Source organism: Prunus mume, linkage group LG4 (genome assembly GCF_029339155.1).
Source record: "Prunus mume cultivar Tortuosa linkage group LG4, ASM2933915v1, whole genome shotgun sequence".
Taxonomy (NCBI): Eukaryota; Viridiplantae; Streptophyta; class Magnoliopsida; order Rosales; family Rosaceae; genus Prunus; species Prunus mume.
In genome coordinates, this window is record NC_142701.1 from 18,291,639 (window position 1) to 18,318,251 (window position 26,613).

The 26,613-nt window shown below is 37.3% G+C and overlaps 6 protein-coding genes, 1 long non-coding RNA gene and 1 pseudogene across 10 annotated transcripts; 2 read left to right on the plus strand and 6 right to left on the minus strand.

Annotated features, from left to right (window-relative positions):
• Positions 1–78: 78 nt before the first annotated feature.
• LOC103329861 (GDSL-like Lipase/Acylhydrolase superfamily protein) lies at positions 79–1,911 on the plus strand. Its single transcript, XM_008232383.2, is given in 5 exon segments — positions 79–439; positions 568–768; positions 847–998; positions 1,090–1,360; positions 1,445–1,911. Coding segments are annotated over 5 exon segments (1,134 nt in total). The 5' UTR covers positions 79–180; the 3' UTR covers positions 1,696–1,911.
• Positions 1,912–2,020: 109 nt separating this feature from the next.
• Positions 2,021–5,413, minus strand: KLCR2 (Tetratricopeptide repeat (TPR)-like superfamily protein). 2 transcript variants are annotated; one of them, XM_008232384.2, is made up of 3 exons: positions 5,109–5,413; positions 2,754–4,711; positions 2,021–2,556 (listed from the first exon to the last, which is right to left on the minus strand). In XM_008232384.2, the coding sequence occupies exons 2-3, from the start codon at positions 4,694–4,696 to the stop codon at positions 2,340–2,342; spliced, it is 2,160 nt and encodes a 719-aa protein (XP_008230606.2). In that variant the 5' UTR covers positions 4,697–4,711; positions 5,109–5,413; the 3' UTR covers positions 2,021–2,339. The 2 variants fall into 2 exon arrangements, with proteins under 2 accessions (XP_008230606.2, XP_088906141.1); XM_089050015.1 differs by lacking the exon at positions 5,109–5,413 and having other exon boundaries at positions 2,754–4,828.
• Positions 5,414–8,207: 2,794 nt separating this feature from the next.
• LOC148918063 (uncharacterized) lies at positions 8,208–13,236 on the minus strand. 2 transcript variants are annotated; one of them, XR_016126431.1, is made up of 3 exons: positions 13,020–13,236; positions 11,423–11,566; positions 8,208–8,992 (listed from the first exon to the last, which is right to left on the minus strand). It is a non-coding gene; the product is annotated as an uncharacterized LOC148918063 (long non-coding RNA). The 2 variants fall into 2 exon arrangements; XR_016126430.1 differs by lacking the exon at positions 8,208–8,992 and having other exon boundaries at positions 11,068–11,566.
• LOC103329863 (Exonuclease family protein) lies at positions 9,307–11,791 on the plus strand. The gene is made up of 7 exons (XM_008232386.2): positions 9,307–9,741; positions 9,871–10,022; positions 10,172–10,302; positions 10,404–10,618; positions 10,721–10,927; positions 11,133–11,213; positions 11,320–11,791. Exons 1-7 carry the CDS (start codon positions 9,707–9,709, stop codon positions 11,561–11,563), a joined length of 1,065 nt encoding a protein of 354 aa, XP_008230608.1. The 5' UTR covers positions 9,307–9,706; the 3' UTR covers positions 11,564–11,791.
• Positions 13,237–13,563: 327 nt separating the features above from the next.
• LOC103329864 (2-methylene-furan-3-one reductase-like) lies at positions 13,564–15,269 on the minus strand. The gene is made up of 4 exons (XM_008232387.2): positions 14,915–15,269; positions 14,472–14,795; positions 14,209–14,368; positions 13,564–14,125 (listed from the first exon to the last, which is right to left on the minus strand). The coding sequence occupies exons 1-4, from the start codon at positions 15,128–15,130 to the stop codon at positions 13,860–13,862; spliced, it is 966 nt and encodes a 321-aa protein (XP_008230609.2). The 5' UTR covers positions 15,131–15,269; the 3' UTR covers positions 13,564–13,859.
• A 3,936-nt stretch (positions 15,270–19,205) lies between these two features.
• LOC103329865 (2-methylene-furan-3-one reductase-like) lies at positions 19,206–20,826 on the minus strand. Its single transcript, XM_008232388.2, has 4 exons — positions 20,508–20,826; positions 20,080–20,388; positions 19,776–19,935; positions 19,206–19,678 (listed from the first exon to the last, which is right to left on the minus strand). The coding sequence occupies exons 1-4, from the start codon at positions 20,724–20,726 to the stop codon at positions 19,410–19,412; spliced, it is 957 nt and encodes a 318-aa protein (XP_008230610.2). The 5' UTR covers positions 20,727–20,826; the 3' UTR covers positions 19,206–19,409.
• A 544-nt stretch (positions 20,827–21,370) lies between these two features.
• LOC103330173 (2-methylene-furan-3-one reductase-like) lies at positions 21,371–23,290 on the minus strand (annotated as a pseudogene). The gene is made up of 4 exons (XR_016126400.1): positions 22,748–23,290; positions 22,338–22,657; positions 22,027–22,186; positions 21,371–21,874 (listed from the first exon to the last, which is right to left on the minus strand). The product of XR_016126400.1 is annotated as a 2-methylene-furan-3-one reductase-like (transcript).
• A 427-nt stretch (positions 23,291–23,717) lies between these two features.
• LOC103329866 (2-methylene-furan-3-one reductase-like) lies at positions 23,718–25,471 on the minus strand. Its single transcript, XM_008232389.3, has 4 exons — positions 25,156–25,471; positions 24,628–24,948; positions 24,368–24,527; positions 23,718–24,203 (listed from the first exon to the last, which is right to left on the minus strand). Exons 1-4 carry the CDS (start codon positions 25,372–25,374, stop codon positions 23,935–23,937), a joined length of 969 nt encoding a protein of 322 aa, XP_008230611.1. The 5' UTR covers positions 25,375–25,471; the 3' UTR covers positions 23,718–23,934.
• Positions 25,472–26,613: the final 1,142 nt, after the last annotated feature.

Consider the following 26,613-nt stretch of genomic DNA (forward strand, 5'->3'; position numbering starts at 1 on the left):
TTATTTTCTCCGAGGAAAATTGCATTATCCATTCACATGTGAATAGATGCGGTGGACCATGATATCATGTTCTCTATCGTTTTTCCTGAAACCAATTTCAATAATTCTGTACATACATACTTTTGTGCCAATTGAATTTAACCCCAAATTATGTTCTGATGATAATTTGCTAAGCCTACCATGGATCTGGCCAGGCTACTTTGTGCACTTGGGCTTTTAGTTTTGGTTCTGCCTGAGCAACTGAAGGCAGTGAATGCTGGGGCTGTTGGCGGTTCTAGGAGTTGTGGGTTTCCAGCAGTATAAAACTTTGGAGACTCAAACTCTGATACAGGGGCAATCTCAGCAGCCATATCTGAGGTTCCTCCTCCAAATGGTGAAAGCTTCTTTGGACATCCTTCTGGCCGCTTTTCTGATGGTCGTCTTATTATAGATTTCATAGGTAAGCAACTTCTCTATTTGTCATGTCACGCTCTACAAGTTTCGACTCTTTCTACTCGGCTATATCAGCTATATCGGGTAAATAATAGGTGACCTATTATTTCTTATTTGGTTTTAAACTTTGTGCAGCTGAGAAATTGCAGTTACCATACCTCAGTCCATACCTGGACTCACTTGGGACCAATTTCAGGCATGGTGCAAATTTTGCAACTGGGGGTTCATCTATTAGGCCGGGCGGCTACAGCCCATTTCATCTTGGCATTCAACTTTCCCAGTTCATAAGATTCAAGTCTCACAGCATTGCTCTCTATAAACAACTTAGTTCAAACAGTTAGTCTTCTCTCCTTCCCACTACAGCAAATTTTGATCACTGCAAATCTCATTCCATTGAATATATATTGGCACCAGGAAGACTTCCTAGGCCGGAGGACTTCTCGAAAGCTCTGTACACATTTGATATTGGTCAGAATGATCTCGCCTACGGTCTTCAACACGGGAGGGTAGAAGAAGTTAGAGCCTCCATTCCTGCAATCCTGAACCAATTGTCCCAAGCAATCTCTGTATGTATGCATCAGCATTATTAACTTACTTGGACCTTGGACGTGACCAAAACATAGACATGTACTGATTTATATGTGCCATATGTTTCAGCAACTATACAAGGAAGGGGCAAGGTTTTTTTGGGTGCATAACACAGGCCCAGATGGGTGCTTGCCCTATAGTGTCATCTATGATCAATCAAAGCCTGTCAATCTGGACCAGAGTGGCTGTGTGAAGCCTCTGAATGAGGTGGCTCAGGAGTTCAATCGGCAACTTAAGGACAGCGTATCACGGTTAAGATCAGAGCTCCCTCTTGCCTTATTTACATACGTCGATGTGTATTCAGCTAAATATGCACTGATTAGCAATGCAAAAAGTCAAGGTAACTTAAGTTACCATTATCAAACATGTGATGGTGATTCAAGAATCATTTATGTCCTAATATTTCTGCGTATGGTGATGACAGGTTTTGTTGATCCATTTGACTTCTGCTGTGGCAGTTACTATGGCTACCATATTGACTGTGGAAAGAAAGCCATAGTGAATGGAACCGTCTATGGTAATCCTTGTAAAAATCCATCAAGGCATATTAGTTGGGATGGCATACACTACTCTCAGGCAGCGAACCTGTTGATTGCTGAGCGCATTCTCAATGGCTCATTCTCCAACCCCCCAGTTTCAGTCACAGAGGCTTGTCGTCTCTCCAAGAATGTATGAACACCATGCCATGAAACCACGGTTTGTTTGATTAAAATCATCAGCTGCAATAATTGTTTACACTTTGGCATTAGTGAAGGTTTGTTTTAGCCTTTTAAGTGATTTGTCCACTAGGAAACTTTAGATCAGAAGTACTTTTGAAAAAAGGAGAAGAGCAAGTGAGCCACCCATAAATACCCTCCATTAATTTCAGATGTTCATTCACCTCAAAGACAATTGCTGCCCAACTACTCGATAAGCTATGACTTTTGAGGCTTCCAAGACAAATAAGCCATTTTAGTTACTCTGAAAGCACACACATATATGTAGTAAGAAGCAATTGAAGTTGTCTAACAGGCATTTTGGTGCACCAACAAAAGAAAATGATGCTCCACCAATTCTTTATTGAGTATGGACATTGAGACATACAAAGAAGAATCTGACAAAGGAATTTTATCACGTCTAGAAACAATTGAAGCAATAACAAGCAAACCTTTTTCTTTTGACACTTACAAATATTGGAATTATTAAACTCATACCAGAATCTCTTTCCTGCTGTCATTTACTTATTCTTTTAAAATCTCCAAGACCACCTAACAATCACAAACCAACTAAACCTCTACTAGGACATCCTTTACATATACGAGCCTATATACTTGATTGCATCATAATACCTGAATGATGTCATTTTCTATGATTCTGGAGTTGGCAGTGTCAAGAAGAGTCTCTAATGATCTGGGTTTCCTGCTCCGAACCCTGCCTGCTTCTTTCAACAACTCAGCCAACCTCCGCTTCTCATCGGCCACATCAGGATTTGCTGTTCCAAGTTTCTCTTCTCTCATGCCAACAACATATTCCAGAATTTCAATGGCATCATCCAATCTGTATTGGTTACAAAAGAGACATAAAGACTTAAAGCATTAGAAAAAAAGAAAAGAAAAAAAGAAAGAAGGAGAAGCTTAAAGCATGCTAAATACTTTAAACCTCATTGCTGGGTGAGAAACCTTATAGCCTAAGAAACTGAAAAACACAGCAAATGATTGAAAAAGTGAATGCCAGAACAAGGAAGAGCATAGTACCTTCCCATTGCATCATATGTGCCAGCCAAATTACTATACACCCCTAATGTATCAGGGTGATATGGCCCATACTCCTTTTCTAAGATATTCCTTGCTTCTTCAAACAGGTCTGCAGCCTCATTTATTGAATAACGCTGAACACAGACTAGACCCATTTGGTTGAGAGCAATACCAAACAAGGCAGATTTCTTCTCTCCAGTGGCCCTAAACTTTGATATGGAATTCTTGAAGGTGTCATAAGAATCAGAATAATTTCCCATCATATAGTACATGACTCCCATCTGAGCCTCAATTCCTGCAGTTGTGCTTTGGTGGCCAGGGGCGTCACCAAAGATTTTCAAAGCCTTCTTGAGTAACTTCAGGGCTTGCTCCAAATCATTCATAGATTGATAGATAGCAGAAACATCAATAAGACCACTGGCAATCTCTTCTGAGGGGGTGCCAGGATTGGGCTTCCCATAAATTCGATGTGCATTTTCACAGTACGACTTTGATTCCTTAAACTTTCCTATCTTGTTGTACAGATCAGCTAAACGAACATAAACAGAAGCTACTGCTGGATGACTCTCTCCTTTAGTTGTCTTAAACACAGTGAGTGCTTTCTGGTAAGAAAACACTGCCTCATCATACCGAGCCAAGGATAGGTAAGCGTCTCCAATGCTGCAATCAATTGAAGCAGCATCTACTTCCTGGTCATTGGCAGACATGGACATGCCTGCTAAAACATAATGCTCAAGAGCAGCTTCATAGTCTCCTTTTGAGTCACAAATAAGTCCCATGAGTCTTCTATCTGCTGCTTCTTCAAGGGAAGCAGGGGAACCATTCTCCCTGTGAATTTCAAGAGCCATCTGGCAGAGCTTCTCGGCCTCATCGAATTGCAATGCTTGAACATGGGCCTCTGCTACATACCGACATGTCTCACCAAGACGAGGGTCTGTTTCTCCCAGTACTTGCCTTTGTATTTCCATACCTGCTGTATAGAACAGTATTGAATTCTCAATCTGACCAGTCATTGCATAAATATCACCTAATTGCATGCACCCTGCAAACTTGGCTAGTGCGTGGTCTTGGCCATCCTCTATAGCTGGAATATCAATGGCACGCTCAAGAACTGGAATTGCCTCATTATACTGGCCTAAGCTGCAATAGATTGCTGCCAAAACATGCAAACACATGACCAACTCTAAACTGGGTTTCTCCTTTGTACACTTCTCAAACGATTTCACTGCCCGGAGAGCAAACTCAAGCGCTTTCTGGGGATTTTCACCAGAACCAATCAAATCCCTTGCTTGTTTAAGCAAGAACGGGCCAAGGTCAGGGTTATCCATTCCCGCCTCAAGAGGATCCTCGACTCCATTCTGAAACCTTACCCCATGTAAAGCAAAACTTCTCTGCTTGTTCTTTGAGAATACTGCATTGGATTGTTTCGGATTCTTCTCATACCTCTTATCAAGCGGAGGCTTATCATGTGGAGATTTGCTCTTAGGACTTGATTTTGCAGACGGTGTCTTTACCCTTGTTGTTGGGGACTTTTTAGCAGCAGACACAATTGCTTTCTTAGGTGTTGAGTCACTACCAGTACCCGCCTCTTTAGTTTCTGTCACAACCTCTTTTCGTATCTCCAAATGCTCATGAACATATCCAACAAGATGGTTCAATTCGGAATCGATCCTCGACTCCGCACCGAATGATCCAAAGCTAGCCCTGGATGGAGATTGATCAGAGCTCTGCATCTCACAGACATTGTGATACAACTGCTCAATAGAGGTGTCAATCCCACCATCCATAGCCAGACCAATGGAGCCACTATGAGGACTTTGAGGACTCAATGGACTTCTTGGAGAGCCTTGCTGACTATAGCTTTCCTTTTGAGGCGCGTAGTCTCCATTGGGTTCATCTACTTCACTGTACCCATTCGGTGCGTCCATAGCCAATCCAGGCATTGCTTTGTGCTTGCTCTGGAGTATGAACAAATGGAATCAGAGCAAACCAATAAATCAAACAAAAAAAGTACTTGTGACCAAGTCATTGACTTGGGAATTTCATCATAATCTTGGGTAAAAAAATATTTGTTGGCACATATATATAATCCAAAAAGTCAACGAAATAAACATTACAATCCCAAAAATGTTATCATATCAGAAAAAGATAACCCAGAAGAGAACGGAATTCAATAGCTATGGTTGTCTCCACTTAATACATAAACGACAAAAAAAATCAGAACCTGTCAAGCAGACACAGAAACCAAACACTAACAACAAAGACAAATAAAGAGGCAATGCCAATAAGGAAAAAGCTCGAAGCTTTAGCAGCAATAAATACAGAAAATAGATACAAACAATAAATGAGTGTTACTTGAATATTATTGTGAGAGAAGCGAAGCTGAGAGAATGGCAAAGCTTGAGGCGCCTCTGTGGGTGTTATGTAACAGATAGACACACACAGACCAGCTGATGATGTGTCTCTGTTTTCTTAATATATATATATACAAGTTTGAGGGGTAGAAGAAGACGAATAGGCAGAGAGACAATGGAAGAACGGTCAGGGGCAAATTGGGTAATTGAGAAATAAATATATACAGATAATATATATATATATATATATATAAGTATATATTTAGTCTTAGGTGTGGGGTTGCAGAAGAGTTGGAATGTTGAAGCAATGAGGAAGGCGACCTCCCTCCCACTCTTCTCTTTCTCTCTCCCTGATTTTTATTATTAATGGATTTTTAAAAAAATTAATTTTGATTTTTTCGCTGTGACGTCGCAAGTTGGCGGGATTAACGGCTTTTCAACGCCAAAAGGCGCTGGAAACGTTCGGATGACAGTGCTGTTTGTTACGGGAATATGAAACTTTAATCTCACTTTAACACGTGGCATGAGTTAAAAGGAAGAAGCCTCGGCTTTTATGGACTGGTGATTTAATGATTGGTCGGCTTTTTGTACGATTCCACGTGGATCACGCCCAGCTGGATTCGGCTGGTCGCGAGTTTCGGCCTTCGATGATAATTTGATAATGGGCTATCAGCCAACTGGCCTTTGTGGGCCCAAACATGTCCAAATTGGAAAGTTAACACACCCACTATATTTTTCAAGTCGGCTCATCTTTCTAATTCCTTCTTCCTCGGTTTTTAGTAATACATGAGTATTAGAAAGATGTCCATTCCTTATTTTCTTTGCATTTATCTATACAAAATGAAAAATAATGAGAGATCTATGTTAAAATCCGTAATCAAATACATTTAAAATTAGAAATTATATCAACTACAAGAGTAGTTGATCCAATTTCTATTCCTTGTTATCTTATTCTTAAGTTCTTCAATTCATGAGTTTCCCAATTCCTTGTAAGTAAACATGCCATGAAAGTGAAAATTGTTGGCGAATTGAGATAACAACGCTTTTTAAAAACAAAATAATATATATAAATTCTATGTTACAAAGGATACTGCTTGTATCCTTACTTGGAAGGAGATACCTATCCTTCCTGCAAATCACATTTTAACATATGTGCAAAAATAATTTATAAAAAACGCTAAAAACTAAAATAATTTACACACATGTCAAATTGTTATTGACAAAAATGTAGAAGTTCCTACTTACAGGAAAGGCGACAAGTATCTTTCTATTACGAAAAACAAAATAACAAAATATTTTAGAAAATTTGAATAATATGTGACTCGTTAAACTACACCCTAAAATACGTGAATGTATTTTGCAGAACTACTCTCAAAAGAAAAGAAGGAAAATTTGCATAAATACTATATGAACCTTTAGGCATATGTGTCATGAAACTTCCTACAAGTTCAAGTGTTATTTATGCAAATTTCTCAAGAAAAGAATAATCAAAGTGTTAAGGAGCCTCAAATCCCGATGAGCATGGGTAAAATAAGACACCCTTTTGGTTCACTTAAATTAAGGGAAATGATCCTCTTATGTAGGGTCATGGAACAAAACTGCAGACAAAATCAAATGATTTGATGTTGTTGGAGATATCTACTACTATACTATTCCTTCACAATATCTGATTTGATAATAATAATAATTCATCACCATATATATTCTGTCTTGTGATGGGCAAATGCCAACGGCACCTACTAATAACATGTTCACGAGTTTATCTAACTAAAACAACATTTAAAAAAAAGGATTTAAATGAAGTTGAGTAGGTGAGGCACCAATTCCATGATCGGGAATCTAAAGTCGATGCAGCAACAAACAAGTTTATTATATTTATGTAAGTTATAAATAAACTAATTAAGTTGGAGCCGTCTCATCTTCTTCAACAGCAACAACAAGGACAAACGCCGACATCAGACCAGTCGTTTGGACCTTAAGACTTATGGGCCTTTTTTCTATCCCCGTTCGGTTTTTTTTAATGATATTTTTTGTCATATTTTTTTTTTCTGTCTAAAGGTTGCTTTCAGAAAAATATGTGAAGAGAAAAGTTATTTATTTTGCAAAATCATTTAAAGAGTATGAAGCTGGGTTTTGTTCTTCTACCCCAGATAGCCTTGGCTGGCTGGCCCTGCAAATTTTTTTTTTAAAGGTGCCCGTGTGAAAGAGCATTCATTCTTTGGTCGTCAATGTCATCAGGATGATGAAGAAGAAAAAAAAAGAGCATCATATTTTAGCTTTAGCTCTCCTTTTTGCTTGGAGTTTGACTTTGTTCTGAAATCAAGTGGACACATTATTATGGATCACATAATTGTCCAATAAAGGTAGCTTGGTCCATGTCATGATGGGTTCATGATACATCTTCTATGACCACCTTGACGAGAAATTACAAAATAGATTTGTATCACCGCATCAGCTTGTGATATTTTCATTCAAAATTTACCACTTATCATTTTTCAAAACAAGTTTAGTTTTTATTTTTTACAGCTGGACAACAAACCCAATTATTATCCTTTGAAATAAATTTAAGAAAATAAAAAAGAAGGAAAAACAGAGAACCACCCACCTCGACTATTCTTTTGCCCGCAACTATTCTGCTCCATGAATTTTATGAAAAAAAAAGTTATTCTCTCATCCGAATAGTCGTACAGATGTCATTGTAAATAAAAAGAAAAATATTAAAGAATAGTAGAAAATACATGGCGTCTACACGATAATAACGTTTGAACACTCACATAGGAGAATTTATGATATATATAGCATCAATATGTTAAATTTATGCGGAGAAAGTTTTATGTACTAGAAAATGAAAAAGTAAACGTATACATAAGTAACTGTTGATGAAAAACCTTAACCTTCACATATATAATTTCTGACCACATGAAAATTAAGTATGCCCCTAAATTTGTGTAAAAACATATATATGATGCTCATATTTTGATCTTGTCTAGATTAATGCCAAAGCATTTGCTTGTCAATACCGTCACAGAACATGACATGAACTTTTCACTCTCCAATTACAGGCCATTTGAAGATGGCAGTGGCAGGCAGCTGGAAAGAATCAGTGAATTCGGGTAATTTCATTTGGCCGCAAAAAGCAGAGGCCAGACCGGGCCGGTAGATTTATATACATCTCCATTAATACTTTCTTTTGCCTGAGTTTTTGTGTTTGACATTCGAAACAGAAGAGAGAGAGACGTAAATAAAATACATGTGAGTGAGTGATGATAACATTGGTCAAGGAAGCATGCAGTGGTGCCATATTGCATGGCAGTGGTGGACCAGACCGAATCAAGAAATCAGCTTTCTCCGTAAAACTTTGCTTTTGGTTTTGGAATATCTTCAAAGCTCGAATGAAGTAAGAATCTACAAGGGGCCCTTTCTGGTCAAAAGAAAGTCCTGCTGACATTCCCCCATCCTATGCCCTGTTTTTTTCTAAAGTCAAAATCCTCTGTCTCTGTCTCTCATACTCTCTGTCCTCATGCACTGGTTCTATACTACGCATATAAAATAAGTTTATAACATAACCAAGAACATAAGCACAAAAATCAGTTTACTTGTTTTGTTTTGGTTACAATAAAGATGAGATCAGATTGCGCATATAAGAAGATTACCTTACCTTAACCAGGTCGAAATCCTTTTTATCTGCAACTAGCTCCACGTCCATGAACATTGAAACCTTTGCCGAAAGTTAAAAAGATTTAACCTTTACTTTCGTAACTTTTATCTGCTACCTTAGCTTTCGGGCGTTTGCCTTATCAGCCATCACGCTTTATATCCCAGGACAGGAAAAAGTTTCATTCACATGCATCATTAACGACCAAGTATGCGTACGGTTTCTCATTTCTGATATGCATGTATCAAATCAATACACTTACAAATCTTTGACTCGAATATATATATATATCTATATATATATATATATATGTATCAAATCAAAGATGATATGAGATTGAAAAAAAATAGAAAAGGTTCATCTCATCTGGTTGATATTTGATGCTGCATGGGATTTATAATATATCCTTGTGATCATTATTAATGGAATTCATGAAATATATAGCAGCCTTTTCCACTGTTTACTAGTTCAATCCTATTACAAAGAGAGGAAACAAATGGGCTATGCTCCATAAATTATATGCTTTTGGTGCAGATGGAAGTCATTCTGAAAGAGAGATGAGGGGAGACCAGGTAGGTACCCATTTAGGAGAGAAATATTCTGGTTGAATGAATGGTGGGCCCCAAGCTTTTGGATCACAACGAATGTTCTTAGTTATAGGATGGTAAAACCAGAATTTAATGGTATTATAGGGTGGGAACAACCAGAGTTCTCCAAAATCCAAAACAAAGGGATAACAATATTAATTGCTTTATTTTTCTTCAAGGAATCACGTATCATCAATCTCTCTCTAGATGCTTACACTCCCACTCAGAAGCTATTCTCTTCCTCCTATCGTGGACTGCTATAAATATCTTCCATTCCCTCTACCTTTCCCTTCAAGTCTTGTTCAGCTTCCTTAATTAATTACCTTTTTGTTTGAGTATACTAGTCTTTCAACCATCATGGACTACAGAGTTGAGTCTTCAGAAACTCTGAGGTACTTGACTCTCTCTCTCTCTCTCTCTCTCTCTCTCCATCAGAATATCAATCTTCTATGCGTCATGCATGATACTAGTTGTTTAACTAATCACAATATATACATGTTTATGTGACTTTTAATGATCAGGAACAAGTGTGCAGCATGCTACAGACAATTCAACAAAATCGAGCACTTAGTGGAGCACATGAGAACCTCATATCACTCAGCTCATGAACCCACATGTGGAATCTGTAAGAAACATTGCAGATCCTTTGAATCTCTCAGGGAACATCTTATAGGTAATCAAACCAATTAATCAATTAATTCTACTCTTGAACGTACACACACACACACACGCACACATAAAATATATATATTATATTCTTTAATACTCCCAGAATTCTTTTAATTTCCAGTTAATAGTATGTATGTATTGGTTTTTGTTCAGGGCCATTGCCAAAACAAGAATGCAGGAATATATTCAGCACCAGAGGATGCAAATTCTGCTTAGCTATCCTTGACAGCTCTTATGCTCTCAGGGTTCACCAGGACAGATGCCAACTCTCTGGTGCAAATGCTGTAATAATCCTAAATTAACACACCAACTTAATTATGAATTTTCTTTCTTTCTTTCTTTCAATGCAAATTAGCTAAATTCTTAATATTATTCATACATGCAGGGCCTACTTGGTCGCTTTGCTAATTTGGGCATTCGTGACAATACTGAAAATGGAAGCACAAGAGGCACCCAAGTTGTTGCACTTGCTTGCAAAATGGTTGGTGGGGGCAGTGACGGCTCCCTGGATCTCTGTGCAAAGGTCTGCCTCATCGACGAATACGAAAACATCATCTTCCAGTCTTATGTCAAGCCACTACTTCCAGTCACAAACTATAGGTAGCTATATTATATGGAAAAGATGATATGTGTAGGTAGAGAGCTTCTTCTAGTATATACTAACTATAGTACATACATATATACTTGTGTATATGCATATAGGTATGAAACAACTGGCATTCGTCCTGAATACTTAAGGGATGCGATGCATCTGAGGCAAGTGCAAAAGAAGATTCAAGACTTCCTCTGCAATGGGGAACCAATGTGGAAGATTCGACCTAGAGGCGGAAAAGCTAGGATTCTTGTGGGCCATGGTTTGGATCATGATCTTGACTCTTTGCAGGTGGAATATCCACAAGTAATGATCAGGTAATTTTCATTTTCTTCTACCCTACCAAGATTAATTGCAAGATAAGCACAAAATTACTTGTGTTACTAATCATCCCATACGTTGTCTTAGTATCACAAGAGATGATTGGATCATATATAATTTTAGATCGAGTCCAAAATTTGGGAAACATCATATATGTAGAACTTTCCATTAGTAATTTTAAATGTATGTAACTATATGTAGGGATACTGCAAAATACCCTCCATTGATGAAAACAAGCAAGCTCAGCAACTCACTCAAGTATCTAACTCAAGCATATCTTGGGCAAGTACCCTACTATATCAATTTCCTTAGCTTTCGTCCATCTCAAATTCCAAATATAAACCTAGCTAGCTATGTGAGTACTAATGGAACTCCTACATATTTACAGGTATGACATTCAAACTGGCATTCAAGACCCTTATGAGGATTGTGTTGCAACAATGAAGCTCTACATGAGAATGCGATCCCAAGTTCATAAGAAAGAGGCTTACCCACTGGCTTCTGACCCACAGAACAGGAACAACTTTGCATCGTGGCGCCAAAATGAGCTCGAGAGGATGAGCCCAGAACAAATGCTGGAAGCCTCAAGGTCTGATTACTATTGTTGGTGTCTGGACTCCAGGGATATGTAGTGCCTGAAAGTGAAAGGAGGCTATATGAAAATAATAAGGAGATTGGTAGATGATCTTACAAGCTAGTTGTTTTTACCTACGTATAAATAATTCATGTTCAGAAATAAATTCAAGATCGATGGAAATATATACATGTTATATTATTTCCATTTGATCCTATTTAGTCACATCTTGTTCAACAAATTCTTGTATTATGCGTGAATTTATATATATAAGAGTGTTACTAAACGAACCCTAAAATTAACTAAGTACACCATACTATCAAACTATTTATTGAATAACTAATTTATTCTATTATAAAATGGCCAAAAAAGATATATTGAATTGTGAATGAAATGTGATGTTTATAAGTACATTCTACCATACTCACCATATTCAACCCTAATTCAGAAATCTATCTCAAATGAAAGTTATTTCAGGCAATTTCATAATTAAAAAACAATTAAAAAAAAGAAGCAAAAACACAATACAACAGGCATCTTGATTCTTCTATCGTCATATATGGCCAGCATATACATAGTTCATCAACAAATGTAGGCAATTCCCACAAAGTAGTAAAAAAAAATCATGCAAGCAAATAAGCTCTCAAAAATTTCAAATTTTACAATTAGAAGGAGAAAATCACACAATGGTATTCGCCCCTACTGCTCAGAGAACCTTTTAAGCTATTGGGCAACTTGTATTTTTCACTTTCCTATTAGCTATATACATATATATGGTCCCTTCATAGTTTATTCATAAGTTCACAACATAAAATTCGGAAAAATTATAGATTGTTCTCCAACCACTGCTGAGTGTTCACCGGTATTCGCTGGTGTCATCAACAACATAATATTTAAATTAATAAATAGGTTTAGTGTTGTGTGACATTAGGGTGTCAGAGGTATTTTTGGTAGGGGTGTGCTTAGTTAATTTTATATTTTGATTTAAACATTAGGGTGCACTCAGTTAATTTTAGGATTCATTTAGCAATACTCTGTATATAAAGCTTAGAATATTTATCCAAGTTCATGTTAAGTATAATTCATTAGGTCAAGTGGCGCATATATTTATACTTACCTTTAACTTTGAGGTTATTTTAGAGCTCTATCATTTTTCCAATTTATGTATTTTCATTATTAAAAAAATAAACTAACTCCTTAAATTCTGAGTTACCCAAAAAGGAAATTTTTAAACATTATAATTTTCCCTTCTCATTATAATTAGATGATTTTTTTTTCAATAAATGAAAAGGCAAAGGGGGCAAGGAGCAACAGCAGCAACAGCAGCAACAATAACCATAATCTCACGGATTAGTGTTTTGTTATTTATTTTTGGTTCGATTACAGATCAATGTCTAGCAAAAGAAACATATAATAGATAATTTTATACAGGTCATGATCCCAAAATAAACAAACGAACCCACTAAATAAAGTGGGGAGAGAGAGAGAGAGAGAGGGAGAGAGGGCTAGCTCACAGGTGGAGGAAAATCAGTGGCTATGAGAAGCCCAAGTTGCACACTCAACAGCCTAATTAAGGTCTGCACCTGCAGGCTGGCTGCAGCAAGTGATGATGATGATCACCGATAACCTTGTTCAGCAAACCATGTTTCAAATTTGTCCTACTCTTAGCATAGCCAGAAAAACCCTTATTTACAGCTAGAGAGTACGTAAGCAAACAGTGGAAGCAGTGGCCTGCAGCCATGGATGGATATGTCCAAGAACCTAGTTGTAGTTGAGGGTTTTATATGGTGTTCCTGTTTCTTGTTAGTTGTCTTTACTCGTTGTGTGATGGAGAGAGGCTGAGAGGGCAGTCAAAAGAGAGAGATGAAGTTTGGATTGACCGGAAAGAGCAAAAATCTGTGCCACGTCAAATTTCCATTATTTATTTCTTGTAAGTTTTATTGTATCGGCCAATACAATAGCTTTAGATAATAAAATAATGTCAGACAAAACAAGGGAGAAAGATCACTTGTGATGCCACGTATGGCGGCATCCATATTCTTATTATAGTTTGACCCAAAAAAAATATATATATTCTTATAATAGTGTGCAACAATAGGTAAAATACTTCATGCCCCGTTGCCAACCCTCGTTCCTTTTCTATATTCATATCACTTATCACATGTCACATAAAGAAAGATATGAAGATGGACTGGCACCGAGACAAAGAAGTTTCTTCCAAAACAAAATGGCATACAAATTACAAACTCCAACTTATATTATGTACAACATGAAATCTTGCATTCCCTTACTACATACAAGATTAAGCATACATATAATAATTATATGAGACAGAAACTCTAATTGATCTCAGCTCAGGGGATGGGATACACAACCACCTTTCCAGTAGCCCTGGATGTTTGAAGGTAGGTAAATGCGTCTATGGTCTTAGAAAATGGATACGGGCCTGTGGGATCAATCACTGGCTTCACCTTCCCACTCTCCAAGTAAGGCTTGAGTTTCTCCAAAATGGACCCAGTTGATGTGAGCACAAACATGGAGGCTGGTGGTGTTATTGGACCTATTAATGTCACCACCCTTCCCCCTTCTTTCACTGCCTTCACTGCCTTATCCGACAGACCTGTATTTTTGTTCATTTCAAAATTATTTCCCTTTTATTTCACATAATTAGTAAACAAATAGAAATGAAGAATAATTAATTACCAACTGCATCATACACCACATCAAATTTCTCAGGCAGGTCTTCAACGTTTTCCCTAGTGTAGTCAATAGCCAAATCAGCACCCAGGCTTCTCAGCAAATCAAGTTTTTTAGTGCTCGCAGTGGCTGCTACTCTGGAGGCACCAAAAACATGCTTTGCTAGCTGCCACAAAATTAACACAAACATTAACCTTAAAACAACCAAAACACATGGGAGGATCTGAGGTAAGCTAGAAGAATAAGAACAAAAATGAACATATATGTACCTGAATAACATGAGTTCCACAACCCCCAGCGCCTCCCAAAACAAGAATGGACTGGCCAGCAGAAAGCCCAACTCGTTTCAGCCCTTCATAGGCTGTCTCAATAGCCGCCGGAAGGCTAGCAGCTTCCACAAAGCTCAGGTTTTTGGGCTTCAGAGCCAACAATCTTTCTTCTGCAGCAGTGTACTCTGCCAAAGTCCCAAACTTCTTCAGGTTTATGCTACCCTCCTCATTGATATCTCCATACACTTCATCCCCAATGTTAAATTTGCTGGCTTTGCTTCCCAACTTCACCACTACACCAGCCACATCATACCCTGGAACTATCTGCAAACAAATCAGATTCATAAATTCATAATGATAAGTTTTTAGTTAGTTAATGATTTAATTATGGAAAAATGAAAAGAGAAAAATGCAGAAGGGGCAGCTGAGTTGAGTGAGCTCACAGGCGGAGCAGTGTCAGTGGCCCTGAAAACGCCAAGGACCCTCTTAGCATCAATTGGGTTAAGAGCTGCAGCAACAACCTTGATCAGCACCTGGTCTTCCTTGATTTGAGGAACAGCCACATTTGTTTCAAACTTCAAAACGTGTGCAGTTTCTCCATGTTCTCTGTAAATCCAAGCCTTGTTTACAGAGGGTGGTGTGGATACACACGAAGCCATGCTGGATGTACAAGAAAGGAACTTTGGTTGTGGTAGAACAAGAAAGGAACTTTATAGAAACCACTTTAAAATAAAACAGAGCCTGCTTTTTTAGAAAGCCAGAGAATGAGATGGGATTGTCTGTTTGTGTAATCTGTTGTGTTGGAAAATGGGTATTTATATCTGTTTCAAGTTTGAACTTTCATTCAATCATGTCTGCATAGTTTGACTCGTCGCCGCTCTAAAGACGAACACAAATTGTTAATTGGTTCGTTCATCCAGTAACATACAGATAATAACGTAAGCTGTGACAATTTACTGGTTTTGTTTTGATAGTGTATGGGGTCGCAATTTCCGACACGATTCGAAATCCACACAGAAAATGAGTAGATTAATCCGCACGAATAAATTTTCAAGTCAACCTGCTATGATCTATTTAATAAATAAGTGGGTTTCGAGTCAACCCACCAACCTGCTAAAATATCTACATAATAGGTTTATTAAAGGATTCAACCCACAAACTCGCTAAAATATGTAACCTGCCAACCAATTTCTTTGTTTCTTCTGCATTTTCTTCATTTTTCTAATTTTTTAATCTCTTTTTCTTAATTTTCATAAATAGAGAGAGGCAAAATATAATCAGTATTATTTTATTACTTGTTAAATTATCAAAATTATTTGAATAGTAATTTCTTTTTCTACTTTATTTTTTGTCTACATTTTTATCCCGCTAGTTACTAGTTTATCACATAGAGCATCTCAAAGGAAGATGTCAAATGTAAAATGTAAAATTTGAATTTTTGCTATTTCATATCTATGTGACAATTTGATATATTGGTTGGAGATGCTCCGATGTGTTAAACGTACCACATAGATATTTAACAGTTAAAAATAACATCTCACATCACTCCAACCGATATGTCAAAGCTGATGTGGAATGAAGACTGGAGGTTGAGATGTTATTTTGACATCCTAAAAGCAAGATGTCAAATGAATATTTTATTATTTTTTCTTTTCTTTTCTTATTAATTAAAAATGAATCAACGCTAAAATGTAATAAAGTAATAATTTAATTTGACATATCGGATGAAGTGTAAAGCTGTGTAAGATGTCAAATTGCCACATCAGCCATCAAATTTAAATTTGATGTTTGGTATTTAACATCTTCCTTAGAGATACTCTTAGTAGATCAACCTAATACATGACTCGAAACTCGCACGAGGAATTAGCAGGTCAACCCAACACGACACATTTATTTAATTAATTAAATTTAAATTAAATATTTATAACCTATATATGATCCTAACACGAAACGAATACAAGTAAAATGTGACACTTTGTAAAAATTAATAACGTAAGTGCGGATCACATTTACGAATAGAGTGAAACAAAGCTGCAACGGGCAGTCAAATTTTGACGTTTGCTCTTGTTGCCTTGAAAATCAAAACCCATGCGTGATATGTTGTTTCTATTGGAGCTCAACATGCATCATTGCTTTGCTACTATATATTTTTATCTCCACTGGATGGGTGACATTTCAACCACAGATGCTGTCATTAATATAGTCACTTTACTATCTAATTTGGAACTTTCAATATGGTCGACCGTCGAAAGTTGTGGCTACCATGGTTATTGAAAATGATGATTTTATAACAAATTAAAGATTAAGAAACAAAACTAAGACAGAAAGAGGAACTAGAAGCTGGGGTGGGTCCCACCGTCGGCGGGGTGGAAGCATTTGGTCTATCATGTAAATATTATATAGTATATTATTAATTAAAGGCTTAACTCTTGATTTGTCCCTTAAATTTGTACCTAATTTTTGATTTATCCTTTATTAAAATTAAGGATATGAACTTCTTTTTTTTCACCCAATTTACCTCTTGACGTCTAAATCTGCAACATTTCATCCAACTTACCATTAAATATAAGGGCAAAATTGTCATTTTGTACGTTAAAAAATATATAAATACTGAAAAATAAAATGAAAAATTTTAAAAAATTGATATATATATATATATCTGGGACTGAGGTTGGGTTGATGAATCAATTTTATTTTTTTGACTTCTTTGGGTTGGGGGGGAGGGATGTGGGGTTGGCATTGGCTTTGGTTAAGTGGGACTCACATAAATTTTTTCCCAATGATCCAAAAATTAATTTAGGTTAAATATTTAACATGTTGAGGATTTAGATCATCCTTACAAGTAAAGTTTAGACAAATAAGCCTTAGAATGGTGGATTTCCTAATTGTTATGTTATCAAACATAATATAATCTTTTTGACTTTATCCTGTAGTGGAATGTGTGTAAACTTGTACATAAAAAAAATCAATGAACACTCTCTCTCATGAGGTTACATAAGAGCATTTGTTAGCCAAGAAATACTGCATGAAATTGAAATAAAACAATAAAACTCAATTGCAATGGTGTGATTTAGTCATTGCAATGATGCAATTGGAGTGCTTCGTGATGAACCCTTTATTTTTGTAGACTAACCAGATGATCCACATGTCAATAAAATGATATATAAAATACTACAATGCATTATGTTGTTAGATCTGCGTTCAATAGTTCAATGCAATAGAAGAAAAAAAATTTGATATATTACAGATCTCGAGTGGTAATTAGACCAACATGAAGAGGATGGATGAAGGTGAGGACCCTCGGTATGTGAAATTCGGTAAGCATATGCATACAGAAGACAAATGACGGATCCTCAAATAAACTCTCTGTTCTATATATATATATATATATGCAAGGGTAGGAGCATGGATTTGTTGCCAGGGGAGGGAGGATGAGTGCAGGGTGGAACTCGGGAGGGATGTGATGGGTTTGGGTGGGCAAGGGCTTGAAGGGATGGGTCTCAAGGGTGGGATGGGTTTGTGGGTCTGTGAGGTTGGGTTGATGAGGCGGGGTGCATCAATGGGGTTTGTGGTTGATAGGGTTGGGAGGAGAGAGTGAAAGAGATTAGAGGGGGAATGTGGGGAGATAAAGGGGAAGAAGGAAGGGGAGGAGGAGGAGGAGGAGGAGGAGGAGGGGCATGAGAGGGGAGAGAGAAGGGAATGACAATGAGGATGGGTTCTTTGGGTTGGGGGAGGATGTGGGTTGGCATTGGGTTTGGTTAAGTGGGATCCACAGAATTTGTTATTTTTTTCTTCAATTTTTTCCAAAAAATAATTTGTTAAATGATTTAACATAAAGTTAGATGAAATGTTGAGGATTTAGATGGGATAGAGAAAATTGGAGAAAAAAAAAGTTAATATATTTAATTTTCTATACCAAAAAAAAAAAAAAGTGGGTAAATAGAAAATTAAGTACAAGTTTAGGCGGCAAATAAAGAGTTAAGCCTTAGTTAAAAGATGGTGGATTTCCTAATTGTTATGTTATCAAACATAATATAATCTTTTGATGGGTTGCCTTTATCTGTATCCATAGTGGAATGTCTGTGTAACTAGTAAACTTGTAGAACAATAAAAAAAAAAAATAGGGCCAAAAAAAAAAAAAAAAGGAAAATACTTCATGCCCCTATGCCAATATCACTCTCTCATGAGGTTACATAAGAGCATTTGTAATGGTTAGAAGCAATACAATTTTATTGCATGAAATTGAAATAAAACAATAAAATCTTATTTGCAATGGTGTGATTTAGTTCATTGCAATAGATGCAATGGCAATAAAGAGTGCCACGTGATGAACCCTCTATTGCAATTGCAATAGACTAACCATGAGATCCACATGTCAATAAAAAAATATATAAAATACAGCAATTAATGCATTATGTTGTTAAAAGCATCTATAATGATTGTTCAATAGTTCAATGCAATAGAAAAAAATAATAATTAATTTGTTTTTTCAAATATATTCAAAATTGGTCTCTTTTTAAAGATCTCTTTGAAAATATTTCAATGATACAATTTTTTAGTGTTAATAAATTTTATTTGAGTATGTAAACAAAACATGTAAGTAAATATAACTATTGATATGAATCTATTGAACTATACCATTACAAGTAAAACTGCAGTTCAATTCAATAGATGCGAAAATAATTCAATATTGAACTATGAACTATTTGACATCTATTGAATAACCATTGTGAATGCTTATAAATATAGACATTGCCTTGGAGCCAGAGAAGTATTTCTCATAACAAAGGGGGATACAAATTATAAACTCCAACTTATATTATACCACATCAATCTTGCATTCCCTGACTACATACAAGTAGCTAGTAATTAAACCAAGATTAAGCATATATATATTTATTATACGAGACATAAACTCTAATTGATCTCAGCTAAGGGTCAGGGGATGGGATACACAACCACCTTTCCTCCAGTAGCCCTGGAAGTTTGAAGGTAGGCAAATGCTTCAAGGGTCTTAGAAAATGGATATGGGCCTGTGGGATCAAGCACTGGCTTCACCTTCCCACTCTCCAAGTAAGGCTTGAGTTTCTCTAAATTGGACCCAGTTGAGGTCAGCACAAACATGAAGGCTGGTGGTGTTATTGGACCAAATATTGTCACAACCCTCCCCTCTTCTTTCACTGCTTTCACTGCCTTGTCCGACTGACCTGTTTTTTTGTTCATTTTAGAAATATTTCGCTTTCATTTCACATAATTAGTAAACAAATAGAAATGAAGAATGAAGAATAGTTCTTAATTAATTACCGACTGCATCAAACACCACATCAAATTTCTCAGGCAGGTCTTCCACATTCTCCTCAGTGTAATCAATAGCCAAATCAGCACCCAAGCTTCTCAGCAAATCAAGTTTTTTAGTGCTTGCAGTGGCTGCTACTCTGGAGGCACCAAAAACATGCTTTGCTAGCTGCCAAAAAATTAACACAAACATTAACCTAAAAACAAACAAAACAATATATGTGTTTTTTGGGGGGGTGGGTGGGTGGATCATTGAAACTGTTTTAGCTAAGCTAGAAAAATATAAGAACAAAATTAATTAATGAATATGTACCTGAATAACATGTGTGCCCAGCCCCCCAGCGCCTCCCAAAACAAGAATGGACTGGCCAGCAGAAAGCCCAACTCGTTCCAGATAGGCAGTCTCCATAACCCTAGCAGCTTCCACAAAGCCGAGGTTTTTGGGTTTCAGAGCCAACAATCTTTCTTCTGCAGCAGTGTACTCTGCCAAAGTCCCAAACTTCTTCAGGTTTATGCTACCCTCCTCATTGATATCTCCATACACTTCATCCCCAATGTTAAATTTGCTGGCTTTGCTTCCCAACTTCACCACCACACCAGCCACATCAAACCCTGGAACTGTCTGCAAACAAATCAGATTCATAAATTCATAATGATAAGTTTTTAGTTAGTTAATGATTTAATTATGGAAAAATGAAAAGAGAAAAATGAAGAGGGGGCAGCTGAGTTGAGTGAGCTCACAGGCAGAGCAGTGTCAGTGGCCCTGAAAACGCCAAGGATCCTCTTGGCATCAATTGGGTTAAGAGCTGCTGCAACAACCTTGATCAGCACCTGGTCTTCCTTTATTTGAGGAACAGCCACATTTGTTTCAAACTTCAAAACATGTGCAGTTTCTCCATGTTCTCTGTAAATCCAAGCCTTGTTTACTGAGGGTGGTGTGGTGGATACACATGAAGCCATCAGCCATGTTGGATGTACAAGAAAGAAACTTTGGTTAATTGTGGTAGAACAAGAAACCAACCAGACCCTGCTTTTTAGAAAGCCAGAGAATGAGATGGAAAATGGGGAGGGAGATTGGGTATTTAATTATTTACTGGTTTTGTTTTGAGCAAGTAAAAAATAATACATTAATCTGTCATAATCTCAAAAGCTAAAAAACAAGCTGCAATGGGCAATCAAATTTTGACATTTGCTCTTGCTGCCTTCAAAATCAAAACCCATGCATCATTGCTTTGCTATTATATATTTTTAACTACACTGGATGTTATGTTTGACACTTGAACAACAGATGCTCTCATTAATTAAAGATTGCGAAAGAAAACTAAGACAAACTGAAAGAGGAAGAAGGTGGTGGATCCCACCGGCGGCGGGGTGGAGGCCGGTGAAAGAACATTTATCGAATTATATAATGGTCCATCATGTACATATATATATTATTAGTTAGAAGATGGTGGATTTCATAATTGTTATGTTATCAAACATAATATAATCTTTTGATGGATTGCCTTTGTCTGTAGCCATCTCTGTGTTTAACTGGTAAACTTGTACAACAACAATAAAAAAACAAAAGAAGGGAAGAAGATTTTGGCTAAACAATAAAAAGGTCAAGGGGAACCACCTTAGCCAAGGTGTTTTCGATCCTTATTACATTGCAGCAAAACAAGTAACGAAAAACAAAGCAAGTAGAATGGAAAACAAGTAACTAAACTCCAACTTATGTAACATGTTTCTCACATTCCCTTCTTCATATTTTATTTTATTTATGAGTATCTCATAAATATTTACGTGTGTGTGCGCGCATATGCTCGCTTGCCAAACTCTTAACTCTGTATCTCATGGGGATGGGATGGGATACACAACCACCTTTCTATAGCTCTGCTACTAGCTTCAAGATAGGCAAATGCTTCAAGGGTCCTAGAAAAGGGATATGGGCCATTGGGATCAATCACCGCCTTCACCTTCCCACTCTCCAAGTATGGATTGAGTTTCTCCAAGATAGACCCACTAGAAGTCAGCATAAACATGAAGGCTGGTGGTGTTATTGGGCCTGCCACTGTCACAACCTTCCCCCCCCTTTTTCACTGCCTTCACTGCCCTATCTGACTGTCCTGTTTTGTTAATTTTCAAAAAACACGAAAGCAGATAAACCATAAATTAATTAATTAATAAAATGAAGAATGAATTATATCCATATTGAAGTGTTTTGTTTTGATATATCAGCAGAGAAAGAAACAGCAATGAAGAACGTTCAAATATTTACCAACTGCATCATAGACTACATCAAATTTCTCAGGCAAGTCTTCGAAGTTGTCCTTGGTATAATCAATAGCAAGATCAGCACCCAAACCCCTCAACCAATCCAGTTTTTTAGTGCTTGCGGTAGCTGCAACTCTGGAAGCACCAAAAACATGTTTTGCTAGCTGCCCAACATGAAAAAAAAAACATCAATTATTTGATAATCAGTTGTACTTAATTAGAGCAAGCAAGATTATTGAAGCCTAAATTAACGGAATATATGCCCTTCTTGACTAATTCCATAATATATTAGAAATAAAAGTATTGATTATATACCTGAATAACATGAGTTCCTACACCCCCAGCACCTCCTAAAACAAGGATGGATTTACTAGCTGAAATTTGAGCTCGTTGGAGCCCTTCATAGGCAGTCTCAATAGCCACGGGAAGGCTGGCAGCCTCAGCAAAACTCAGATTTTTGGGTTTCACAGCCAACAATCTTTCTTCCACAGCCGTGTACTCTGCTAAGGACCCAACTTTAGGTTTATTATACCTTGCTCATTGATAGTCCCATATACTTCATCCCCCACCTTAAATTTCCTTGCTTGGCTTCCAAGCTTCACCACAACACCAGCAACATCATACCCTGGAACTGCCTGCAAAATAAATATTAGAAAAGACAGAAAAATTTACGAATGCATGAATTAGAGAAATGGAAAAGAAAAAGTAAGAGGCAGCAAGCTCACAGGTAGAGCAGTGTCAGTGTCCTTGAAATACCCAAGAAGCCTCTTGTGATCAACTGGGTTAAGTGCTGCAGCAGCCACCTTGATGAGCACCTGGTCTTCCTCTACTCGAGGCAGAGGCGCGTTTGGGTCAAGTTTCAACACATCTGCAGGTTTTCCGTACTCTGCGTACACCCAAGCCTTGTTTACAGAGGGAACATTTGCTTCCGCTGCCATATTGTGCGTACAAGGAAGAAAACTCTCTGTTCTTTCTCTCTGTGATGGAAAGAGGTACGGAAACTGGGTATTTTATTAATAATAGGTTTGAAGTTTGAAATTTGGATTTATGCATGTAGATGCGTTTACTTTTAGGGTTATTACCTCAACTAAGTCAAATGTTATTACTTCAATGGCGGATATGACGAAAGCTGTAACAATTTGCAGTTTAATATGTTTTTGTTCAATGCTGATTTCCTGAGACAGGTTTTTCTAGTTTGGGCGGTTTCCATCGTTTTTGTTTACAGCGTTAACCAAAAAATCTGCTATCCCCAAAGTTGGTGGCTAACTTAACCGTTTTAATCTTCTGTGAGGTGGGTGGACATGTTCAAACAATTAGGAAGGGAATAGCCAGGAGACAATTAGATGAATAAATGAAGTCGTTTCTACCCCACCAGACCACAAAATTAACAAGGGTACATCTGACTGTTCAACTTTGTTACCAGATCTAAATCGTTCAACTTTATGAACACAGCAATGAGCAACTAGGAAGAAAACAGAGTGCAAAGTACCCAAACTCCCAACCAACTCCATGTAAGTATATAAAACATACATCATCTCACATCCCATTATTACAAGACCTAAAGTTTAAACAATCAGCAGCAGATTACAAATACATAAAACACAAACTGACTGATTAGACTCTCGTGTCGATCTGAATGAATTATGCTTTTCACGCAAGAGAACAAGTTACAAATCCTGTCTCAGAACAATGCACTTGGAAAAAGTTTAATTTCTTATTTTTTTTATTTTTCACAAGCCCATATATGCAAAACTCCCAACTTCATATATAATACATATAAGCATCTCACATCCCCACTATTACATGTTACAACACTTTTAAGTTTACACAACCAGCAGATTACAAATACATAACTCACAAACTGACTGATTGCCTGCCTGCCTGCCTGCCTGCACAATCTCTATCATCTTTCTTATGGGATGGGATGCACAACCACCTTCCCTGTAGCCCTGGAAGTTTCAAGGTAGGCAAATGCTTCAACAGTCTTGGAAAAGGGATATGGGCTTGTGGGATCAAGCACCGGCTTCACCTTCCCACTCTCCAAGTATGGCTTCAGCTTCTCCAATACAGTCCCAGTTGAAGTCAGTGCAAAATGGACGACCGGTGGTGCTGCTGGACCTGATACTATTGTCAATACTTTCCCACCTTCTTTCACTGCCTTCACTGCCCTATCAGACTCCCCTGTAAATTTTTTTTTTGGTCAAAAATATCATAAAATAATATGAGTCTTTGATTCATTCCTGGTAAATAAATAAACCAATAAACTCCCCTGTTGGTGGGTGCATGCCTTATATGGATGACATCATGTATCGAATTGTTAAAGAAACCAGAATGAAGAATCTTACCAACGGTGTCATATACCACATCAAATTTCTCAGGCAATTCTTCAAACTTCTCCTTGGTATAGTCGACAGCCAAATCAGCACCCAAGCTTCTCAACAGCTCCAGTTTTCTAGTGCTTGCAGTTGCTGCTACGTTTGAAGCACCAAAAACATGCTTTGCTAGCTGCCCAAATTAGTGGAAATGTTTTCACTTTAATTCCATATACAGTTTGTGGTATATATAGCCTCAAGACATTTTGGAATTAGAAATAAAATTACTTTACCTGAATAACATGTGTGCCCACCCCCCCAGCGCCTCCTAAAACAAGAATGGATTTACCAGCAGAAAATTCAGTTCGTTCAAGCCCTTCATAGGCAGTCTCAATAGCCAGGGGAAGGCTAGCAGCTTCAACAAAACTCAGATTTTTGGGTTTCAGAGCCAAAACTCTTTCTTCTGCAGCAGTGTACTCTGCCAAAGACCCAAACTTTTTTGGCTGCGCAGCTTTCTCATTGAGATCCCCATATACTTCATCCCCCACCTTAAACTTTGTTACTTGGCTTCCCACTTTCACCACCACACCAGCAACATCATACCCTGGAACAGTCTGCAAAACAAATTAATTCAATAAACAAGAATTCTTGCTACATTCTTTGTCACTTGCCAGCCCTGCTGTATTACTAGTAACAGTAAACATGCTAAATGGTAACATGCAATAGAAACATAACAAGGTGACAAAACTTCCTTCATTAAAACCCAATTCAAAATAAAAACAAATACATTAAAAGAAAATGAAAGAGAAAGAGGCTCTCACAGGTAGAGGAGAGTCGGTGGCCTTAAAATACCCAAACATCCTCTTGTAATCAACTGGGTTAAGAGCTGCAGCAACCACCTTGATGAGCACCTGGTCTTCCTTTATATCCGGCACAGGAACATTGGGATCAAGTTTCAAAACATCTGCAGACTTTCCATATTCTGAGTACACCCAAGCCTTGTTTACAGAGGGTATGGAATCAGTTGCAGCTGCAGCCATTGATAACTAAAATGCACAGAAAAACCAAACTTTGAGGGGAATTGAAGGGTTTTCTTGTCGGAAGCAAATGAGTGTGATGAGCAAACACACTCATATAGCTCTTCCACTTTAATAGAAAGAGATCAATATCAACCAGGTCATCATGGGAGGGAGGACGTATGAGAACCTGACAGCGTGTCGTTTTGTTGGTGAAGGAGAAGAATGTGGGGGAAGCTTGGATATTTACGTACGTACGTGGCGATAGAAAGAAGAAAGGAAAAATAAATGTCAAATTATGCATCTGGATGCATATTATGACTCAGGTTCATTGTGCCAGAAGAGAACAGGACAATGCAATTGGAAAACCTTTTTTTTTCACAAGAAATGTATGAAAAGTTTTGCCTTGTTTTTCTTTTTTCACACTCAGTAAGAAAAATAAGGAGAAGGAAAGAGAAGAAAAAGCAATACTTTTTTTCTAAATACAAGTCATGCAAGATGATAAGGTTTCTCACACGTGAAGACTATTTGCCTACACAAATTGGTTTTTTTTTTTTTTTTCAAAGATAAACTTCATTAAATAAACTTCAGCCGTATAAGACATTTAAAATACCAATTCCAAAAGGGTAACAAAATGACATGTGAAAAACAAAACTACAGCAGACAAAAGCCGTATTAAAACTGCTAGCCCACATCACCACATTCACAATTAATCATATGCTCAAACAAAGTCCACAAACCCAACATGACCAAAACTCTAAAGCAACTCATGATCCTAAATCAACCCTACCACCACCACTCGAAGAAGTGTCATCGCAGCCACACCCACCACCGTATTCGCAACAGATTTGGGGAAAATATGATTTCCACGTATAATAGCGAAAAAAATAAACGAAAACAAGAACCATGCCAAATAACAATTGAGTGATTTGCAGCAACTTCGGTCAAAGACGATGTAGAATTAAAAGCGGACATGAGCAGTGTTAGAGAGTGGGTTTTGGGAGAAGGATTTGCTTGAGAATATAACCTATTAGGAGTGATGAGAAACTTCAATTTGAGCATGGATAAAAAAAAAAAAAATCACCACAAAGGATTTCTTATTCAAAATGTCCCAATGAACTTATATATATATCCCAAGAATCAAATACTTTTATTAAAGGCGAACACAAACATTAACATCTCCAGTTAAGGTATTAAACAACCAATCTGGAGGTACAAAATTCCAAGAGTAACTACCACCTCCCCTACACGCAAAAGTTGCAA